Below are 24,245 nucleotides of genomic sequence, written 5' to 3'. Positions count from 1 at the left end.
AATGAGCCGTCCAAAAGTTCGGGACTAGCTTCCAATGTGATGATTGGGATTAGTTTAATTTAAATTAAATTTATGGAGAATGTAAGTCTAAACTCATATTCCAATCGCCAAACCCAGCTTTACTCTCACGTTTAAATTTTAGTGGCTAAGGTCGAATTTTGCTTCACCTTTTTGTTTCTTTTGTCAAGTTTTCGTAAATAATTGAAAATAATCCTTATTTCAATGGAGAAAATGAATGGACTACGCCACCCTTCTTGTGCCAAGTTTAGTTAAAATTGGGGCCGCCTAATACTCAAAGTTCTCCACGCCATATTTATCCTTGTGAACATTCAGCCTTATACCCGTAGACCCGGAAAATGAATGAAAAACAGAAGATTTTAATCATACTAACATTTATTTTATTCGAATTAATAATATTAATTATCTTCCTTAACAAAATCAGCACCTTTCTCGGCTATCATAATAGTAGCCGCCATTGGATTAGCACTCACAATCTTTGGCATAATACTAGCATCTATGACTCGTAGACCTTTAACACCTCTTACGCGTAATCTATAGTCAACTACAGCGTCAGGATCACTGTCTGGTCCCATTTTAACTGTGCCTACTGGGTGGAAAATCAAGTATGAACTATGCCGTATATAACACTCCCAGTAACGATCTGAATCATATGGATACTGTGAACATTCCGGTAAGTTAATTCTAACGAATTTGATATTTTCCCTTAAAAACGTTGGAGTTTTCTGCAATTCTCGAAGACGTCTTATGCCATCAATGTATATCTGGACGTCGCGATAGTCTCCTAAATAATTCGGTTGTATGATTGGCTGCCGACGATAATCTGTACTGCATAGTTTTATATACCCTCTTGAATCTGGATTAACCACCACCAAATACGACCCTAAGATTCCACTTGTTAGATATATTTTATTCAGCAGTAACATTGCCGTAGGGTTGCTAGCTGGTACTAGTGGGAAAGCTCCATGCCCGTACCAAAGGTGGTGAACTTGCAGGTCTGGGTAAACCCCAGTTTTATTATTTACGTCTAGAAAAGCCGTCAAATCTATCATATGAATGCTCGCCAAACGTCCTGTGCCGTGCGCTAAATAATTATACATATCATTCAATGGATTCTCTTTAGGTCCTTTATATGAAAAGTATATAGGCAAGATCGGATGATCGTGAAGATTTTTTCCAACGGAAAGATCAGAAAGCACTGGAATATTCAATGATTCTAAGTGTTTTCTAGGGCCTATACCGGATAGCATGAGCAATTTCGGTGATTCAACAGTCCCAGCGGAAACAATGATCTCTTTGCGAGCCTCAGCAACAAGGCTATGTGTTACTTTCTTTTTATCGGTGTACTCGAAATTAACTGACCTTGCTCTCTTATTTTCGTCGAAATTAATTTTCGTAACAATTGCATTCTTGATAATGTCCAAGTTTGGTTTGACAGTTGTCAAAAAAGCCTTTGCGGGAGTATTTCTTCGACTATCTATAATTAGGGAATCTAATTCTCCGAAACCCAAATTGTGTCCATCTCTAAACTCATCTACACGCTCATACCCTGCTTCAACTGCAGCATTGTATACTTTCTCCTTAATTTCTGGGAAGTCGTTAAAGCGATCGACTACCATAGGACCACCCTCGCCATGTATCCCGTATGGATTTGGTGGTCTGTAATTTTCAGTTTTTTTGAAGTAAGGTAAAACACTATCCCAATCCCAGGTCGGATTGCCTAACTCAGCCCAGTGGTCAAAGTCCCGACGGTTTCCTCGAACAAATATCATTCCGTTTATCGACGAACATCCACCCAGCATTTTCCCACGTGGCCAAGGACATGCTCCACCCGGGAAGCTCAGACACGATTTATTGTTTGTCCTGGTTACATAGTTCCAATCGTATGTGCTTCCTTCTAAAAGGGTACCAATTGCTGGTATCTGGTATGGAAATAAGAAGCATGTTTAAGAGTGTCCTGTATTTATGGATAATTAAACTGAAAATGGATTACCTCTGATTCAACTGGTGGATCGTCTCCAGCCTCAATGAGCAATATTCGGTTACTTTTAATTTCACTCAAACGACCTGCTAGAACGGATCCTGCTGTTCCACCGCCAACAATAATGTAGTCATAAACACTGGCCCCTGGAGAAATAAGTTTCCGTTAGTTATAAAGTTCATGTAATAAAAAAATCCCTGTATTACTCGTTGCAAGAAAGATTGGCCCATAATCAGGTGGCCAATTATAATTAGCTATTCCGCAATAAGAGCCAATCAAATATTGAATAAGGGCTGTTATCGCCAGGTTTCCAACTCCAATGCTCTGCGCAGCACATAGGGGTTTAAGTACCTCAAAAGTTGAATTCAACATTTTTCACTTTGTTGATATATCTGAAAATTGAGTGGTCAAAAAACATAATTAAATGTTATAAATTAAATATTGTTGTAAATATTTTAAAGAGAATAAAGATACATTTGGTGCAATTTCGAACAGATATACAAATTTCAGGCCCAAAGACAGTCTTCCATTTTCCAGGTGCAACCTCACTAAAGAATCGTAGAATGTTCCTCTCAATGTGATTTCATCGCATCAAACACAACCCCTGATATCACCAGGGAGCGTGTACGGTTTGAGCCGACCGCGGATCCCGGTGACCTAGAATTGACCGGAGATGGTTCCTTTACATTGACCAGGCATTTTCAGGCTTCATGCATCTCCAGAAACTTTTATAATACTATCTGCATTCCAACTGCGTACTGATAGGTCGTTACCAAGGCCGTAGAGAGAAAATCCGGGCGCGGGTAAAATTAAACCGATCTCGGATGAAAGTTATACGGATCTGGGTTAAGGTTATGCGGGCCCCTTTGCTTTCATAACATTCGTTTGAGTAATCAAGGAGATCCCCCATGGAAAATTCGTTTGGAACATCATTGCTAGGCATGCCAAAGTTAGCGCCAGCAATGCCAGTAAACAAATGAAAAATAATGTGCAATGGACAAAAACGCGTTTGAAGGTTTGAGTTGGTACTGAGTCCCACTGGACCATAATTATTTTGAAGAGCATCATTGTTCGTCCGGAGTTGGGGGTTGTTTATCTTGCCCCAAAAACGGGCACGATGCACGATCCCGCAAACGTAAGACCGACTACTTGCCTACCAATACTTGACAAACTTATAACGTCCTCTGGAATTGACCACATCAACATCCTACGACCAATCTGAGAACAGTGCATAGAGTTTAGATCTTCGCTTCAGTTGCTGTTCATCGATTTTGAGAAAGCTTTCAATAGTGTGAACAGGAAGTGCATCTGGAGTACTCTACGCAGGAGGGGCATTCCAGACAAACTAATAGCTATTATTAGAGCAACATATGATGATGATGCAAAATGTCACGTGCTGCACGGAGGTAAAATTTCAGAAGAATTTGAGGTACATCAGTAATGTTTTTCATGTTGTCTTGCTCGGAGGGCACGGAGGAGTTCAATGAACCATGACATCTTCCCTCAAATACGTAGACTGTTTGCACTGTCATCGGGTCATAGACCTTGGCCAAATGAGTTTGGATTTGGAAAGAGAGACAAGTAGAGTTGAACTAAATATAAACAGCAACAAAACCAAGGTTCTCAGTCTGGCGGGTCAGCCCAGTCCATTAATGGGCATAGCACTGAAAGGGTCGATCAATTTGTATATCCAGGAAGCGTAGTGTCTGCCGACGGCCACACCGAACTAGGTGTTGCTCGCATTAACAACGCTAGACCTTCTTTCGCTGTTCTGCCTAAAATCTAAAAATGCTGTCATCACAGTACGAAGATCAAGTTGAAATTGTCCTGTACTAGTGTGCTTTCTGTGTTGCTATATGAGAGTAGCGCATGGAAAATGAACTCCTCTGTTACACAAACGAAAAACTTGGTCGGCGCACAGGCCTGGCACTCATACGCACGGAAGGCAGAAATCGCAGCAGATAGGTCATATATTAAGGATGGTCAACAAGTAAGCGCAAGTACTGCCACGTTGGATCAAGGTGTTGCAAAGAGCAGCCCATTATCGATTGGGAAGGCAACTAGAGGCCTAAAGAGCTGTCATGTCGATTAAGCCGAAGCTTTCCCGCAACCTTGCTACCCTCAATGTCCTACGTCTCTATCTCACTGATCCCAAACCAGTAAAGTTTTTGGCGGCAATTATGGATGGAAGGCAAAACACCTTTTCAATGCACCAATCTACGGGTATCAATCAGAACCCATCCATATACGCAGAAGCATTTTTCGAAAGGACACAGTGAGTATTCTCCGGTTTTGTATAACCCTGAACCCCCGTTCATGGCTTTTAAGTGGTGTTAGAACGAATGGTTTGCAGTCAAGTAAGGTCTACGTGCTAAGTGGCACTTGGACGATATAAAGGAGTGTTAGGACTTATGAACAACTTAGAAACCTGTTGGGCATAGTGCAGCATGTTCAGCGGTGATATTTGCATGGAATTTGTCTGTCGAATTTAAACCATCGGCAATAGGTCATCATGAGTCAAATATCGGAAATAGTATTTGTGACTTCAGTATCAAGCTACGGCCGAAACAGACTTCTTTAGGTATCCAATTCTGCAAGGGACCTATGCGACGTCTGAAATGGGCAATGATATGACCCCTCTCCGGAAGATGTCAAGTATATCATCATCATCAACGGCGCAACAACCGGTATCCGGTCTAGGCCTGCCTTAATAAAGAACTCCAGACATCCTGGTTTTGCGCCGAGGTCCACCAATTCGATATCCCTAAAAGCTGTCTGGCGTCCTGACTTACGCCATCGCTCCATCTTAGGCAGGGTCTGCCTCGTTTTCTTTTTCTACCATAGATATTGCCATGATAGACTTTCCGGGCTCGATCATCCTCATCTATACGGATCAAGTGACCCGCCCACCGTAAACTATTGAGCCGGATTTTATCCACAACCTGACGGTCATGGTATCGCTCATATGTAGGCTACGGAATCGTCCATTTTCATGTAGGGGGCGAAAAATTCTTTGGAGGATTCTTCTCTCGAACGCGGCCAAGAGTTCACAATTCTTCCTGCTAAGAACCCAAGTCTCCGAGGAATACATGAGGACTGGCAAGATAACGTCTTGTACGGTAAGAGCTTTGACCCTATGGTGAGACGCTTCGAATGGAGCAGTTTTTGTAAGCTGAAATATATCATTCGGAATATTGCCATGGACAAAGACCGATGTGGAAAACGTAAATTATCTGTAGCCATCTGTTGATCAGATGGCTGTGTGCTAAGTCCTCTGCGGAAACGACTGCCACCAATGTAGTACACAATGGACATGAGGAGATTGATCAGAACCTTGTATGTAACCATGAACTGATCACGGAAATATATCCTGTTTCCGATATAAACCAGAGGCATTACTCGACAGTTCTACTTACGACATGTATAAGCGCTGTGAAATTTGAGCTGGTAGTCATATACCACACAACAAATCTTGTATTCTGTATGTTTACAATAAGGAGATATACAAGGAGGATACAAAAGGGGATGGACTAAAAATTACAGGCTCGGGCAATCATAGTAGTTCCCACAATACTTCCAGCTGCAATTATTGCACCTTAATCCCTTTTGGCTTTCCAAGACGCCCTCGCACCCTCGCGCATTCTGATTAAAATCATTCTGTAAACGTGCTTCATGCTGAGAAGGCTCTCAGAAGATGCAACCAATAACCGGTTTCCTGTTTTTTGGCATTTAGTGCTCGCACTAGTTAAAATTCAATATCAGACGAGACTGAACGAAAATAAAATAGAACCTGGTCTTGCGGCACTGTGCCAGTTTACTCTGGGAAGCCTGAAGAAGGTAAGCGTAAATCCGGCATCTGATTGATGCTTACTGCGTCTGCTAAGCATACCTTCATGTCCTGGGAACCATTATAAGACAAAATATTAACTGCGAGATTCCATTCTACAATGAAAAACATCCCCATGATACACTGTTATGCATGCTATCAAATATACTATATTTCGATGGTCTTTCACTATGACGAGCAGCTGAAGAGGTGAACGGAACACTTCCCTATGGTTCGCAATTGCTTCCAAAGCAATCAAACGAGGCAAGGCCGCTGGCATTGACAGTCTCCTCGCGGAAGTTTCATCACAGCTCCTGCTGTGTCTGCATAGGTCCTCCTTCCACTCATTCGTGAATCGTGGGAAGCGAAGAACTTTCCCAGAGAGTAGGGGGAATGATCGTCAAGATTGCGACGAAGGGCACTCGTCCTCTTTGCGGCAATTGGAAGAATATTTCCGGGGAAGGGGACATTCCTGAGAGACTAAAAGCTATAGCAAAATGTCACGTGCTGGACTGTTGTTAAATTTCCTTAGAATTTCAAGTGTCTTCAATGGGCTCGACTACGCTGATGGTAGAGATCTGTTCTCACGCCGAATCATGCAACTTGAACAAATTATTCTGAATTTGGCAAGGCAGCAAAAGTCAAACTAAATACAAAGGACGGCTTATCAGTCTGCCAAGTTCATCGCACTTTTCCTATTTGGATGAACGGGTAAAGCAGTGAAAGCATTGAACAACTTGTCTAGCATCTGTCGACGGTGGCCTGAACTCAATTTTCTATCTGTGCTGTTGTATAGGAGGGACATGTGAAGTTTCCGCTGCTGCCATTCGTAAGCTGCAAGGCTTTATTAAAAGGCACCCTCGGCGTTTCATCGAGTTACTCCGACTCGACGTAATTTCGAATAAAGGGCTTCGTCAGTGTACAGGCCAGATATCCTGGGATGCATTATTTGAAAGTGACAGTAGATAAGCCACAAATTGAAAAAGAGCCAGAACTCTATTGCTGGTTATGTTTTGCAATGGAATCCACGATTCCAGAATAGCTGCGTGGGTGATCCTAGGAACGTGTGGCGCAGAATAGTTAAGTATGAATGCAAGCTTCTCAAGAAGATGTAGAGGGAGCTGAAACGCCTCCCAGGGAACCGGTCGCGATGCGCTACAAGCAGTTTATTAGACAACTAAAACATGTAGATATGAAAGGCCTAGCTATCATATGACCATCATCATAATTTTTTCTAAACAATTCGGTTGAATAATCTTTACGAATGGACTTAGTCTCCATTTCTCTCATTTACATCTAATATAACACGTACTGGTGGTCAAAGGGTAGTATAGGTTCCAGGGTGAAACGTGGATTGGTATCCACGATGGAGCATAAACCTGGGAAACGCCTGCTGAACCAACACCAATAGCTCTACTATCAAACCCTATCTCCACCTCCCCGTGGTGGCCGCTAAGAGCTCTTTCTTAACGAAAAGGGACAAATTGTACCAACTGGTCCTCCAGGTTGGGGGTTGGGTAAGGCTGACAACCCTACATGGAAAACTAACGTTCACCATCATCAACGGCGCAACAACCGGTATCCGGTCTAGGCCTGCCTTAATAAGGAACTCCAGACATCCCGGTTTTGCGTCGAGGTCACCAATTCCATATCCCTAAAAGCTGTCTGGCGTCCTGACCTACGCCATCGCTCCATCTTAGGCAGGGTCTGCCTCGTCTTCTTTTTTTACCATAGACTTTTCGGGTGGGATCATCCTCATCCTTACGAATTAAGTGACCCGCTCACCGTAGCCTATTGAGCCGGATTTTATCCACAACCAGACTGTCATGGTATCGCTCATAGATTTCGTCATTGTGTAGGCTACGGAATCGTCCATCCTCATGTAGGGGGCCAAAAATTCTTCGGAGGATTCTTCTCTAGAACGCGGCCAAGAGTTACCAATTCTTCTTGCTAAGAACCCAAGTTTCCGCGGAATACATGAGGACTGGCAAGATCATTGTCTTGTACGGTAAGAGCTTTGACCCTATGGTGAGACGTTTCGAGCGGAATAGTTTTTGTAAGCTGAAATAGGCTCTGTTGGCTGCCAACAACCGTGAGCGGATTTCATCATCGTAGTTGTTATCGGTTGTGATTTTCGACCCTAGATAGGAGAAATTGTCAACGGTCTCAAAGTTGTATTCTCCTATCCTTATTCTTCCCGTTTGACCAGTGCGGTTTGATGTTGTTGGTTGGTTCGTCTTTGGTGCTGACGTTACCACCATATATTTTGTCTTGCCTTCATTGATGTGCAGCCCAAGATCTCGCGCCAATTACCACCTGCTCGATCTGGATGAAGGCAGTTTGTACATCTCGGGTGGTTCTTCCCATGATGTCGATATCGTCAGCATAGACCAGTAGTTGGGTGGACTTAAAGAGGATCGTACCTCTTGCATTTACACCAGCATTACGGATCACTTTCTCGAGGGCCAGGTTAAAGAGGACGCATGATAGGGCATCCCCTTGTTGTATACCGTTGTTGATGTCGAATGGTCTTGAGAGTGCTCCTGCTGCTTTTATCTGGCCTCGCACATTGGTCAGGGTCAACCTAGTCAGTCTTACCAATTTCGTTGGGATACCGAATTCTCTCATGGCCGTGTACAGTTTTACCCTGGCTATGCTATCATAGGCGACTTTAAAGTCGATGAATAGATGGTGCAACTGTTATCCATCGCTTGCCGCAGAGAGAAAATCTGATCTGTTTCTGATTTGTCTACTTCAGGCCCCAAGAAAACTTCTTGCTCTCCTTTCCACTCCTCCTTTCGTCAGGCCTGGTTGTCGCTGCAACTAGAGTCACTCGTGTTTTGTGATACTATTAGGCTACATAGCCAGGACATCTGCCTTCATATTATCGATTTGAGTGATCGAAAAGATCCACCATGGAAAATTTGTTTGAAATATCATTGCTACACTGACCGAAATTCGTCCTAACAATGTCGGCAAACGAATGAAAAATAAAGTGCAGAGGGCAAAAATGTGTTTGACGATTTGAGTTGATATTGCGTCCCCTACTATTAGACCATAATTATTTCGAAGAACATCGTTGTTCGGCCAGAGGAATTTCCACCCTTCCGCACTAGTGGGATTGTTTATCTTGTCCCAAAAGCGAACGCAGACATGGAACCGATTACTTGCTTCCCAACCTTTTACAAATTTATAACTCCATTACGAGTTGAGGGGTCAATGCGCTCTTTAAGGCCAATACATTTTGCCTGAGGAGTGCAAGTACTGCCAAATTGGATTAGATGTTGCAGAGAACAGTTCATAATTGACTGAAGACAACTAGAGGCCTAGAGAGCTGCTATATCGATTACGGCCAGGTTTTCCACATGGTCCTGCATATCTGGCTACCTTCCAATGCCTTTCGTATCTATCTCGTTGATCCGAAACTAGTAGAATTTTTGGCGACAGTTATGGAATGGTGGCAGACTGTCAGTACACCAATCTACTGGTACCAATCAGAACGCAAGCTTATACGGAGAGGCATTTTCCAAAGGGACTCATTGAGTACTTTCTGGTTTTGTACGGCACTGAATTATAGGTGTTAGAAAGAGTAGTTTTGCAGTCAAATATAGCCTCCGTGCAAAGTGCAGGCTGACACATTTGATACTTGGATGATATATCATAAAGCTGTGTATTGGCAATTGAAAAAATCAAAAATTTTGACTGACGGTTTCGTCCAGGGCAGAGGCAACTCATCAGACGCTGCCTCACCTCTGCCCTGGGAGCAGTGTGACCGAAGCTGCTCCCAGGGCAGCGTCTCATGAGTTGCCTCTGCCCTGCACGAAACCGTCAGTCAAAATTTTTGATTTTTTCAATTCTTAATGCTTGGGGTGCTACGCTCCAATACTAGGGATCCATGGACTAAAAAACGAGGGAGTAAGTTGCTCTTCATTTAGTCCGGTCCACCATCAAGTGGATGGGGACTTAGGATCCCGCAGATCCTAAACAACAACTGTGTATTGGCGCTTGTGACCATCTTAGAAATCTGTTGCGTATAGTAGACATGGCGGTGATATTTGCATGGAACTTGGTGTCGAATTTAAATCATCGAAAGCATCTTTGCAGCAAATACAAACTACTGTGTCCAAATTGCAAATGCATCATTGTATTGGATGAATTCACCTTGTGACGCAGCGGCACGAGCACAGTGGACGTTAAGGCACAGCATGACCGCAAAGTCAATCCACTGCGGCCTTATTTTGACAAGAGTGGCCAGCGGACTCTCTTGCATGCAGCTGACTTCATTTAAGGAACCAATCTGTCAATTCTACGACTTAGATGAGGTCGGGCAAAGAGCAGAAAGATGAGTGTATGTCGAAAACAATGCAAATTAAACACGTGAATTCTCTCTGGCAACTATTGGTCGATTTACATTTGTCAAACAGACAATTTTGTGCAGGTGGGGAAATCAGAGAAATTTAGCATCTAGAAAGAATGGTTTCAGTTCCCATAATATTGCCAGCTACAGTTATTGTAGCTAGATAGCCTGGGACTCTCGCGCAGCCTGACGGTTCCTCCCAATAACTTACCACTACCACCAAAACCTTTCGATTTTTGGTTTTGGTACCGCGCGGCATTTAACATCTGCCATCAGAAAAAAATGGAACAAAAAATCCAAAAATCAGAAACTGAAAATGAAAGCAAATATGAACATGGAATGGTCCTAGTAAATGATTCTTGTTTGGTCGATACAAGATATACGAGATTCCATGATAAGTTTAATACCGGGGAGTCAAACGTCTTTGTTGGGAATAAATGAACTCTTTAGAACCTAAAGTTATATATAATCTCATTTCCTACCCGAGTGCAATAACTCCGCAGAGAGGCTAGGATCGAACCGTGCTGAGAATTCCGTCACGTTGAAACGTGTGTAGCACAGAACACTCGCTCCTTCGAATTGTAATGGGAATTCACTAATCCCCAATGCAAAATGATCTCACTGAAACCCGAGTTGATTCAAGATTTTACAGTGCTAATAGCTATGGGACCTTGCAAATGTAACAAGCTCTCCATTTCCACTATCAGATAATAGGTTGCAAAAAATGCCCCAATCCTCAAGGGATTGGGAGAACACTGGCTTTCTGTATAGGAATGTTAGGAAACAGGCAACACTACAAGAAACTTTTCAAAAGATATCCTATGTGACTATTGATTGTCCTAAGCACTTTTAAGAGAAAAGGAGGAAAAGCCCTTACAGCCTGAAAAGGGGTATAACACCCAGAGACATTGTATTCACTATGAAGGCTAGAAGTCGGTGCCCCAACAACTTAGTGACTCCTCTGTGAGTTGGGGGATTAAGAATTTACTCAAAGTATTCACATCAAGTCAAGAAAGGCGGCAAGAGAGAGCAGAGGAATTTGAGCCCCTTAAGAAGACTCAGGACAAAACTAACCCTTCAGAATCCGAGGCAAGAAAGCGGCAAGCAGCGTAAATCAAAAGGGTCAAGCCTGCAAAACGAACTTAATTGATTTTTCGGCTATTACCTTTTACTTTCGTCAACGGTTTATGATTGGATTCTTAAATGCACAAATTCTCCTCGATAATGGTGATGACGCTTCCTGCTCCCTGGGTCGTTTGCCCTAGGTTTAGACATACATGCTGTACATTCTGGAGTTAAGCGAGGTAAGACAGTGGGACTTTAGGTAAAGCTTCTCTCTCCCTCTTGTTGTATTGTGCTATTTTACTTTGACAAGCCTGAAAGAAGTAAACGTGAATCTCGTGTCAATTAATGCTAGTATTCATCAGAAGAAGCCACTTCTGAACACCACTTGTTTCGTTCAATACAGCGTAGACTTTTGGAGTAGCACTTCAGTGCACATGACAGACCAGACTGATTGGAGAGAAACTTTTACCCACTTTTTGGTCCACGGACCACTCTTTTTGGTCTAAGTACCTCAACTTTTTCGAAATAGGACGACCGACAGTTTCGTCCAGGGCAGACCCAAGTGGATGTAAGTCGCACCCACGACGTGTCTGGATCACATTGCAGGTAGCCTTATGAGCTTCCGTGTCCCTAATCCTTTTTATCAGAAGTGAAATATTGGATCCATCAAAGGATCTTCTCAAATGGTAAAGTTTTTTTCCGCTAGGCTAATAAGATTTATCACAAAAGAGGGGGAAGGTCATAGTTAGAGGTAGGAATAAATAATTTGAATTATAAAATAATATTCCTTCCAATTGAAATTCTGAAGAAGATAGTTTTTCATAAGGGTAGTCCTAGTACATTCGCATATTATAGTTATAAGCCTCTAGTGCCCAAGATATACTCAATATGCACCACAAGAAAAAGCATTTGCTGAGCTTTTGCTGAGATAATTACAATGATCAACGCAATCGACGAAGAATTGAATTTATGGAAGGCTTTAGATTTACGTCACTTCATCACAATGCATTACAATAACCACTACATCAACACAATAAAAAAGAAAAGAAAAAATATTGAAGGAATTATTAAAGACACTAAATTTTTAATAGGAAGTGAAAATTGAAACGATTTTCCATAAGCACTAAGCACACACATAAGAATATTTTTTTTGGAAATACAGAACAGAAATTCTAATATAATCCAACAATACCTGCTTAAAAGAATATAACCCTTTTAGTATTTTGCACATTCAACAAAACGCTAACGCTTTTCTTCTCTCCCCCAAAACATGGAACCGGGTATACAACCACTGACACGAACTGACTATGCTTCAATTAACTTTAGGTAGTCTTTTATAAGAGCAAACACCTCATGCATCTTTAATGTTAGTTTTATCTTTAAATTTATTTATTTTAATACCAAAATCCGGAAAAACAAAACTAATGGTTTGTTTAAGAAGCTTTACCTGCTTACAGAATTTCAACCTCAAACAACGCAACATATGTTAACTGCAAGTACCTATGTTAGATATTGTATCACATACGAGTATCTTTACTAAACATTCTAAATGACACGTTCATATGTACGTATTTATCTGAATGAATGTGTATTGCATGTATGGTTTTTATTCATTCATATCTACATTTAGTACGATGTCATTCGAAGGCACAGGTAATTCATTAGACGCTACTTCTCTAGCTTCCTTTTCGTAACACGGAAACACAATAGATACCTAAGCTAACAAAACAATTTCTTTTTGTTGATTGAGGCTATCCTAAGCTCACCTCTAATTGGAGAGAATTGATACTCTCGACTGACAACAAAATCGTCTTACCCAAAGGGAGATAGATTTTCAAGCATCACTCACATATCATCATTTCTTAGATTAATTTAAATCATATCTTCGGCTTTATTTTCAAAATACCCGTAGAGACCGTTATTTAATTCTAAAATGGGTCCAGGGAAAAAAACTTACCCACCAATTGAGAGCCGACTGATGGATCCCTTAAGAAAGAGACGAAATTTAGTTCTAGGCTACATTTGCCAAGTTTATATACCAGACCTACCTAGAGAAGTCTATCTTATCGGAGAGTTGGGGAGCTGCGACTTCCAAAGTTCAACATCGACCGTTTGTACAACCCACCTATCGCTCGACAATGTGAGAGCTATTTTGCTCATCGAGCGGCAGATCTATTAAGTAACGCTACTGAGAATATTAATGAGCATTGGGCCGCTATCAAAAATGCTTTTTTCTTAGGTACTGCACAGGTCATCAACCACGTCCCAAAGGGACGTCATAAGATCTGACTGACTGCGGGGTCGTGGAAAAAGACCGATGGATGGAAGGGGTTGAAGGCCCTACTGACCACTGTGGCGGACACCCTCGGACTTCGATACTGAGCGCAATCCTGAGAAGTTCAGCGCGAATTGGCTGTTGCACTGGTCAAGAAACCGGAAGATGCCGGAGAACGCAATGATTTCAGAGGTATATACCGCATCATGAACATCGCACATCTTTCGATGGTGCATTGAAGGACATTAATGGTTGACTTTACATCCGCGATGATGAACAACTGAAGAGGAGAAAAGGACACTTCACCATAGTTCTTCACCATATTGCATCCGGTGATATTCCTCCTCTTGTGGAAGAAATAGCTAATCGCCATAACATACTGATACGGACTATTGCTCCAAGCAAAAAAAAAAAATTTTTTCGGTTGACAATACATTCAAACGGAATAAGGCCACTGGGTTTGATGGTCTCCCCACCAGTTTATTTATCGTTGCACCTACAGATACTGCAGATTTGCTGGTGCCACTCATACGGACATCTCGGGAATTTAAAATCTTTCCCAAAGAGTGGAAGAAAGGGATGATCGTTGAGATTCCAGTAAAGAGGGACCCGAGTGTGAAAATTGAAGGGGTATATGCCGTTGCAGATAATAGTAAAATAATTCTGGAATGCATCGGAGAATATCTCAAAAGCTTGATCAACAGAGAGCAGGCTGGATTCCGCTCCTGATCTTTCTGCATTGACCACATCAACACTCTACACATAATTTAGGAACCATGGGCGGAATCTAGACTTTCGCTGCACTTGCTCTTCATCGATTTCAAGAAAGCTTTCGATAACGTGAACAGGGCGTATATCTGAACTGTCCTACGTAGAAGGGCATTCTGGAGAAATTAATGGCTATTATCAGAGCCACCTATGATAGCGCAATTGTCACGTCCTGCACCGAGGTAAAATCTGGTAGGATTTTGAGGTCCAAAACGGGGTCCGCGAGGGTTGCATCCCGTCATTAATATTGTTTCTTCATGTTATCGGTGATATTCTTCATGCTGCCTTGTCCGGAGACTTGAATGAACAATGACATCTTTCCTCAAACGCTGATGAACGCTGATGACATCTGTTTGCTCTTTTATCGGATCATGGATCGTGGCCAAAGTGCTCCGGATTTTTAAACAGAAATAAGTAGAGTTGGACTGAAGATAAACACCAACAAAACCAAGGTTCTCATTTGAAATAATAAAAACTTGTTGTTTCTTTTTCGTTGGTGTGAATATTTATTCTTGCAAATACCGATATTTAGATCTGAAATTTCAAATTTGAGGCGTCAAGCCTGGCCACAGCAGAAAAATTGAAATATCTTTGTGGCTCTATGAAAATGGTAAGCCCTATGTGACACCAACAGTACGAGAGCGTAGCAAGGGGATCATATCTACGGCAAATATTGGATTCTTTGCGGACTTATGATTCGCAGGACCTCAATCGTGAATTCGGAAAAGCGATTCAACGAACCCGGACTTGGCAGAGCTTTTGTACAGAAATGAATGATGAATGATACGCAAGTAACCTTTAGGAAAATATGTACTACAATTAACTCAAGCACAATTTGGAAATATTAAAAATTGTGGCCCAGGGATCAATTAGCTTTCTAAGAAAAGAACACAGACAAAAATGCAAACTTAAATTCAAATTTGACATGGAAAAGATATTATAACTTTGTGGTATATATCTGTTATCTTTACATTAAACAAACTTTTGAAATACTAAAAATCGTAGTCAAAGGTCACTTGGCTTCCTAAGGAAAGAAAACGAAAAGAAAAAAAAACATTATCTTTCAGAAAAATGTGAGCTTAAGCTAGAATTAAATTTGAAATAGATCTGTTAAATTCATGTATCGATTATACCTCAACTCTTGCTTCATGCAATGACCTAAGTTGTTTGTGATCTAACCACCCCAAGAAAGCGTCAGTCCTCTCGTTTATCTAGGGGTTCTCCCATCATGTTTAAAGTGGCAGGGGGCGAACAATTAGGTTGGGCTGGGCCGCCGCAGAGCCACCATATCATCTGGCCCCCATGAAGTTGAAAGGAAGACAGGGGGCCATTCGCCGCGAAAATGCTCGGAGCTAATCCTTCCTCATCCATTCCGCGCGCGTTAGGGTTTTTTTGTGATTGTGTCCCCTCCCTTATTAGGCCATTAGGCAGTGTAGCTCCTTTTAGAATGAAATTTAAAATAGTATCAATCCGCCTCGAGACTTCACGTCACTAAAATATCTGTGTCCAGACATGAGATACGGAGAACACCGAACTGCTAGCATTCGGGTTAGCTCTAGCACGTGCGTCGGGTTCCATATATTTCACGCAGTGGGTATTCCCGACTGGCAAAGCTGTTAGAGGAGTTTAGCTGGTTGGTAGCCTTGGTGACCATGTTGGTGCAAAGGTGATCCAACGCTGAACTCTCATCGTAACAGAATTGGTGACCAACGTGGGGCAACAGTAGTCGCGTACGTAACAAGTGCTACCTCGACTTCTTCAGCTGCCCATCATCGTACATGAGAAGCCTAACCCCGACTTTTCGGTAACAATATTGTTGCGGTTTGCAACAGCTTTTGCTTCCCTCGCCAACGCAAAGGTTTCATACTTTCTAACATGGTGTTCACTATACTGTACTTCTCGCACTTTATCACGGCAACGGAGCTCCAGTGTGTCGCGGTCAACTCCCCTTGCATCAATAAATTTCTCGGTTCCCTATCTTCATCGATCCGTCTCCTTGCTTCCATAGTCAGTAAGGTATTGTACTGTTTTTGGAGCAAGGTCCACAACTTCATCCGTCTCAGCCAAAGGTATTTTGAATGGCCGCTTGCGTAAAGAGAAAGTTTTCGCACTGTTGGACGCAAGCCGGATCACGAAATAGGCCCGTATTGAAAGGGGGGGGGCTCTATTTCTTTGCAAACAAATTGCTCCTACAATACATCCTTCTGTGTATTTAGTCCCTATCCGAAGCCCACAAATTTCTATCCCTGAAAATCGTACTTTGAGGGTATTCTTGAGCTCCAACTGACAGAGCCTTTATCTGTTCAGAAAAGTTAAGCGTCATTTAGAATAATTAGTAGTTAGATGGGAGACCCGATGAGAATATTTTACTTTTTATTTAATTTCTTATAGATAATTGTAAAAAAGATTCAGTTACTTTAGAATAAGAAGAAGTAGTGAGTGAATTTCCAAAAATGCAGCTTGTAAAAAAGCACAATTCATTTTCTAACTCATACCATTGGGACAGACATTCACCCAAATTGTATAATACTTAAGAAAACCTCAAAAGAAAACGATAAATATTTCTCACTTCCGGTTTTCAACTTTTTTTGTTTCAATAAATTCTAAGATTGTTTCTACAATATATCGTTCTGTCATTGGAATAAAAGTCTTACATATCGCAAACAAAACTTACTAAAATGTTGCATACTCTAGCCTTGATACAGACGAACATGATTTTTATAGTAACAAGAATAAAACTAAACATTCAAACCATCTTCGTATTACGATAAAGCCACTTGTTCACTCATCATTCTGTTTATCCGAAAACACAGATTCATAATTTTCTCTGGTTTCCTGTTTACTATTTTACCAGGTTTCAGGCAGTAACTGTGGAAGCTAACGTGGAGAATAAAATCAGAGATGTGGAGGTAATTAAACTCAGTTCAAATATAGCATAATAGGGAAAAGCATATACTCTGAAAAACAGCGCAGAGTATAAGCTTAAATATAGTTTCTGGAATTTTAGTTAAACCGTGCCATGATCAAAAGCACAAAGTGCTTACACACGAAATTATAGTTACGTTTCAAATCGTGGAATACCTTAAGGTGAGTATGGAAATATATATTCATTAATTTATTAATCATATTTTTTATTTATTTCTAATGAAAAACGGTATACAATAAAGTATACATCAGGCAAAGTGCTCCATTCAATTCCCCTTCACCCTCCCCAGATCTTTCCTAAAATCATGCAGTGCTACTTCCCTTTATACTATTATTATAAGGAGTTATGTTACTATACACCTAGAACTATATGGTAATTAGCATTTCAAGAATACAAAGTAGCTGCTATCGTCAGTTTTCTAGAACATAGATCCAAGGCCATCATTCATCATCATTAAAAATTATTATCAAGTCGCCGCTCCAAGCGCACTGTACTGAACCCGAAATTTTTGTTTACACTGCGTCCTGTCTGTCATCCATGCAAGTTTTTGGAATCCAGGAGTCTCTCCCAAAGCATTTTTCTTTGAAAAACACCTTAGCATGGTTACGTTCTCTGAGGTCTGTGAAAGCCGAGCAGGTTCATATGAAATACAGGAACGTCTCTTTCCCTTCCTCACATCGACTGAAATAGCTAAGACCACAATCCCAGTTTTCGTCAGCGCCCCATTAAAGGCTTTGTTAGTGCTACCCATGCAAGGCACAATAAAAGCGTTGCTATCAGCGGGGTTCAATTTATTTCACAAAAATTTTTGTGTTCATTGACTTTCATATCATATTTTTAACTACAATCGTTGCCACTTTATGTGGTACACATAACCCCAGACCTGACGAGAGGGCGTGGAAAAGGATACCTCCGGGCCAGGTGTTTTCTTGAGAGAGTTCAAGCAACAAATGGGAAAATATGGGAGCCCTCATAATTTTCACCCCTGGGACGTATAACTTTCACCCCGGGCCCGGTTTTTAAGGTTTACTATCTGTCCGTCTGTCTTTTTTTTTCCGGAGGTAGAAATCTTCCAAAGACACTGATACACATACATGTTCCAGTGTGTGGGATTTTTACCCACTAAAACCACCCCCAACTCTTGTCCTCTTCCCCGCCGAACCACCACAAAGCTCTCCTGGCATGCAAGTATTTTTCCAATTATATTTTCCGGTGCTAGTGTTCCTCCCAATGTCTCCTCTAGACTCTCATCTTTTGAGCATTGCATGCGGTATGCATTGTAGTTGACCAAATTGACGCTGCGTAAAGCAGTATAGAGCTTACCACTCTAGCTATAAGCAGTCTATGAGTGCATCGCGGGCCTTCAACATTTGGCATCATCCTTGCCAGGGCCATACTAACATTGGATGCCTTGGTGGAAACATTTTGAAAGTGTTGCTTGAAATTCAGCCTCTCATTTATCATCACTCCAAGATATTTAATTGCTGGCTTTGAATTGATAATATGCTGCCCCACGCCGCTTCGTGATAAGCACCGCCTCTGTTTTATCCTCCGCGAGTGCAAGACCTGCATCTTTCAGCCCCTTCTTTATAGCAATGATTGCTTCGGATGAATATAATTCCACATCCGCCAGATCGTTTGCAACAGCAATCACCGCTACGTCATCGGCGTAACCCACTATTGTGGCCTCGCTAGCAACTGGGACATTAAAGACATCATTACATATGATGTTCCATAATAGCGGTCTCAGCAGAGAGCCCTGTAGAACACCCGCGGAGACAATGTATTCTTTAGTTCCATTGTCCGTGTCGTACCAGAGCCTTCTATCTATTAAGTAACTGTTAACTAGCGCAATTAGGTAATTTAGTACACCAATCGTCGCCAATGACCTCCTTATAAGGTTCCGACTGGCACAGTTGAACGCGTTTTGCAAATCAAGGGTAACCACAACATAATACTTCTACTTTCAGCTAAGCCAGTGACCAGTTTGATGGCGTTGACCGTTGATCTGGTCGTATGGAAGCCGAATTCTCGGCCTGATAAGCCTGCCAGACTTTCTACAGCCAGGACCAATATGTTGTAGATTATTCTCTCCAACATGTTTTCAATAGTGTCCAATAAACATGTAGGCCTGTAGGAAAATGGTTCACCAGGAGGCTCACCCGGTTTTGGCAACAACACTAACCTTTGTTTTTTCTTTGCCTCAGGAAAGATCCCAAAGGCCAAGCATGCTTCAAACAACTGTACGAATATGTCTGGCCTCGACTTAAAGGCCAGCTTACGGGCTTTGCTTGGTATGCCGTCGACGCCGGGCACTTTGTTGTCTCCCAGCCTACCGCAAATCACCAGTACTTCTTCCTTCGTTACTGGGTTTATTACAACCACATCTAAAGATGCCTAAAGACTGTTCTCCTGAGGGAACAAACCCTGAACGATTTGCAGTAGGAGATTGGGACATATAATTTGTGGAGCTGCCTGACCTCTAAATCTCCCCATCACAACAGTGTAGACGCCTCCCCATGGGCCTATATACGCCTCTGCGCAGAGTTGCTTGAAGCAATGCCTCTTGCTTCGCTGTATAGCCAGCTTGAGGTTTCTTTGGGCTTCCTTGTAAGCTCGCTGTTTCACCTCCTAATGAATTCTACACATTGCTCCCTGAGCCGCTCCTCTGGTCCGATGGCACGCCAACCGAAGATCTGACAATTCACTATTCCACGTGCAGTTGGGCCTTCTACTGGGAAAAGTATTACGTTGAAATTAATATACATGTTTTTTTTTACAGTTGGTATATAAGTTAAGAAAAGAACTAGGTGTTTTTCCTTTTACTGTAAATGTTTTTATTTTTTCTCCCGCATACAATTCTTTCGGAGAGCACATGCCTACTTCCTCAGTGCTAGTACCGTACTGGTGGATGGCCCTATGAGAGCATATGCTCCAGCCGAATTCCGGGAGGATCTGCTCTCGGCCCAGTTGCGGCTGGCTCTCTTGTGGAAGTTTGAAACTGGTTGTGGTTATGCCGACATCGCGGTCAGAGCTCCTTGTGAGATCAAGCCCGGTGTTGCGCTGTACAACTCGGGTGCCGCACCTCTTATTTGTGGCAGAGGTATAAAATAGACCTCGCATCCACTGGTACACTACACTACAAGAGCTCGCTGATTCTTTTACAGGAATAACCTGAAATCACGCTGCTCAATTTTTACAATGGCCGCTAATTTGTTGCAATTTACTTTTATTATAATATCTTTCACTTGATTCAATTTATACTCACACATAATATTTCTGTATCATATATATTTTCAGCAAAGATGGTCGGTACAATTGAGCTACTACGCCCTCAGTGTGCAGCACACAGTGCGGGGGCCGGAAACATTGGAATAACAACTTTACTGCAAGCATTACTAGTCTCCCAATGTGAGCTCACAGCTTCTCAACTATGGCCAAAAGATTATGGCTCTCATTATATTGACAAAGGTAAGAAATCATTCATTCATTCATTGCAGAAGGTAAGAACCAATTCTTCCAAGAACAAATCATAGAATAGTTAAGGAAACCATTTCATGAGTATCCTTTCTTTGATTACCTTGTCCCCAACAGGAACCGAAGTCTTTGATTTTATAGTAATTGGAGGTGGAACAGCCGGTTCGGTGATTGCAGGGCGACTAAGTGATAATCCAGCCTACCGAGTTCTATTGATTGAAGCAGGAGGTGACCCTCCTCTCGAATCTCAAGTATGTTTAATAATACTATCCTTATTTCATATCCATGTTAAATGTAGCTTTATTACCCAAGGTTCCAGGTTACGGGCTCATGCTTCAAATGAGCAGAGTTGATTGGAACTATACAACGGAACCTAACTTCAAGTCATGCTTAGATTTTCCTGGAGGATCTTGTCCGTGGCCTCGAGCCAAAATGTTAGGTGGATGCTCAGCCAATAATGCCATGCAGTTCATCCTAGGAAACCGGCGAGATTTTGATGATTGGGAAAAGATGGGAAACCCAACATGGGGGTGGAACGATGTGTATCAGCATTTTCGTAAAACGGAAAATTACAGACCTCCCAACCCATATAATGTACATGGAACTGGAGGGCCACTGATTGTAGATCGATTCAATGGAGGCTTTCAGGATATAAAACAGTTGATCATGCAAGCAGCTAAAGAAGGTGGATATGAGGATGTTGACGATTTTCGTGATGGTCATTATTTAGGATATGGACTATTGAATGCTTTGATAATCAATGGGACACGAAATACACCCGCCAGAGCTTTTCTCCAGACGTTGAAACCCAACCTGCAGGTAATCAAGAACGCTATTGTCACGAAGATTAACTTCGATGAAAACAAAAGGGCTCAATCGGTAAATTTCGTCTATACTGACGAAAAAGGCACTCAATATCAGCTGACAGCAAAAAATTCAAAGGAAATTATTTTAAGTGCTGGCACAATAGAAACTCCGAAGTTGCTTATGCTCTCTGGAATTGGTCATCAAGAGCATCTAGAATCACATGGTATTCCCGTGATAAGTAATCTGCCAGTCGGTGACAACCTCGAAGATCACGCCACTATTACAGTTCTTTTTAAAATGAAGCCAAATGAGCCCGGATTCATTTTTGATCCATTATTTGAGTACCTGATTCATCGAACAGGTCCTTTAGCCGGCGTAAATGTCCTAGACGCAACTGGTTTCCTGGATGTTCGCAATGAATCGGGGATATATCCATCAATGCAAGTCCATCACCTATGGTTCCCACAAGGTACACCATCCCCACTCTTAGTACTTGGCTCACAGTCACTGTCAATACCGAACGTCCTTATAGAAAATAGCGTTCTGGGGATGATGTTTATTCTAATAAATCCAAAATCAAGAGGAACCATAAGATTGAAGAGCACTGATTACCTTGAACAACCGAAGATATCTCCGAATTTTTTTTCTGTATATGACGACGTTAGACTTTTCCGCGAAGCAATAAGACAAGGAATAAAGCTTGAAAGGACTCCGACATTCAGGAAGTACGGAATCAAACATCTCCGACAAGTCCATCCCAAGTGTTCTCTTTTCGGCGACGATACAGATGAATACTGGGATTGTTACATAAGACATGCCAACAACTTAATCTACCATCCAACGGGTACAGCCAGAATGGGACCCATTGAGGATAAAAGAACCGTCGTTGACCCAAGGTTACGTGTAAAAGGAGTGAAAAGACTTCGAGTAATAGATGCGAGCATTATGCCGAAAATCGTGAGTGCCAATATCCAGGCAACTGTAGTTGCAATCGCAGAAAAGGGTGCTGATTTCATTAAAGAAGATTGGAGCTGATTGAATTATAATTTTCGATGTCATTTACTCATTTTATTATGTAATTCATCTTGCAATATAAATGCCAATATATAAATGGAAAAATCGAAAAATACGATTAACAAGAATCTAAGAGGCTCATAGCATTTTTTTTTTCAGGAAGCAGGATTAAGTATTTCAAGCTCTTATTTGCAAAGAACAATTGGCAGTTCCCGATCTATTACTGACTACAAGTAATTGGATACATCAAAGATTGATGAGCGAGTAGTTAGTTAGTAAGTTTAATTTAGTGAGGCGAACCGCAGCTCCAAGCACTCAGACCTTTGTTAGGCCCATTGTACTATCCCCAACAAAAATGCCGCTCTAGCGACCCGAGTTCCTTCGCAAAGATTTTCACCTGCCGGCAGAAGATCACATTTCTCCATTTGGCTGCGTGAATCCTTGCCATTACCCCCTTCTGAGTAGACTTGACAGTAGATCGCCGGAAGCCAAAAATTGGTTCTGGACCCACCAACACCTTGGCGAGCGGAACAGCGATGTTTGAGCGCTCGGCACCCACATTAGTATTGGTTTGTTCAGTCGGCCAAGTTTCAGCAGCACCTGATGATAACTTCACATCACTGACTTTATATGTAGTTGCTGTTTGACTCATCGGGAAACGCGGAGATATGGCCATGTGAACTGCATTCCCGGGAGCCGGCTTTCTGCGGGCGAATGTCAACCGCGTTCATATCTACAGCTGCTGTTCTCCACATAGTGCAACATTAGCGCAATATGAGGAGATGCTTGGTGTTAGACGCTAGAGACCACAGCTCCAAAATCATTGCCGGCGATTTCAACGCGTGGGCTTTAAACTGAGGAAGTCGAGCGACAAACACCAGGGGCCAAATCTTACTTGAAACCTTCGCGGAACTGGACATCGTACTAGCCAACGTTGGGTGCGTGCCCACCTTTCGAGGCAGAGAACTAGGCTCAATCGTCAATTCAACCTACCTTATCCATCACAGTAGGAAACCAAACTACTGGCAGAATCAAGAAATCGCGCTGCTGAGAGCATCGTATTTACGAGCGAGGAGGCTTTACTTAAAGGCGAGAGGGAAGCCAGAACATCATCGGCCGCTGGTAAGTGCTGCGCGGTAATAACGCTGTATGTCTGGAATGCTATTAACTCAGGCAACTGGAGTTGGATTATGGGCACCCTGGCTAAACTGGGTGTTCCTGGTTACTTAGCTTAGATAATCGAGAGTTACCTTTCGGAGCGACTTCTTTGGTACGAGAAGCCTCCAATATTGGCACAATCTGGAGGTTGTGTTTTGCCCGGAGGCGATTTGCCCGAAGGCCGCTTGCTCGGAGGCGAGGCTGACAAAACGGGACAGCTTCGGCTCGGCCGTTAAGGACTGGGTCCCAATAGGGTTGCTTCCCACTTGAATAAGTGAAGAATCAGAGTCTAGACTCAGGTTCTCCATCGAAAAGATGTTTTACAGGGGAAAATAAGTCAAACTCGGAAGAACCTCTTTTCTCTAAGAGAGTAGAGTAGTGTAAAAGAATAATGAGTCAAAACTGGAGGTCGCCTGGTACCCAGAGTTCACCGTTCAAGGCCGCGTCTTAACTCCAGTGACCATTCAATTCTCGGCGCAGTAGTCACACCTTGCCTTAGGGTGTCGATTACCGCCTAGCTTCAGGTACCACCTCTAGTTTCCCGGAGAGCCTCCTTACTACTTACCATGACAA

The 24,245-nt window shown here is 42.3% G+C and overlaps 1 protein-coding gene and 1 pseudogene across 1 annotated transcript; one reads left to right on the top strand and one right to left on the bottom strand.

Annotated features, from left to right (window-relative positions):
- Window positions 1–407: 407 nt before the first annotated feature.
- Window positions 408–2,371, bottom strand: LOC119654123 (annotated as a pseudogene).
- A 14,808-nt stretch (window positions 2,372–17,179) lies between these two features.
- On the top strand, window positions 17,180–22,535 carry LOC119654122 (glucose dehydrogenase [FAD, quinone]-like). The gene is made up of 5 exons (XM_038059285.1): window positions 17,180–17,199; window positions 17,283–17,377; window positions 20,517–20,687; window positions 20,811–20,944; window positions 21,006–22,535. Exons 3-5 carry the CDS (start codon window positions 20,522–20,524, stop codon window positions 22,533–22,535), a joined length of 1,830 nt encoding a protein of 609 aa, XP_037915213.1. The 5' UTR covers window positions 17,180–17,199; window positions 17,283–17,377; window positions 20,517–20,521.
- Window positions 22,536–24,245: the final 1,710 nt, after the last annotated feature.

This window comes from Hermetia illucens, chromosome 4 (genome assembly GCF_905115235.1).
Source record: "Hermetia illucens chromosome 4, iHerIll2.2.curated.20191125, whole genome shotgun sequence".
Taxonomy (NCBI): domain Eukaryota; kingdom Metazoa; phylum Arthropoda; class Insecta; order Diptera; family Stratiomyidae; genus Hermetia; species Hermetia illucens.
The sequence above is the reverse complement of the archived record's forward strand: the minus strand, read 5'-3'. Positions and strand labels throughout refer to the sequence as shown.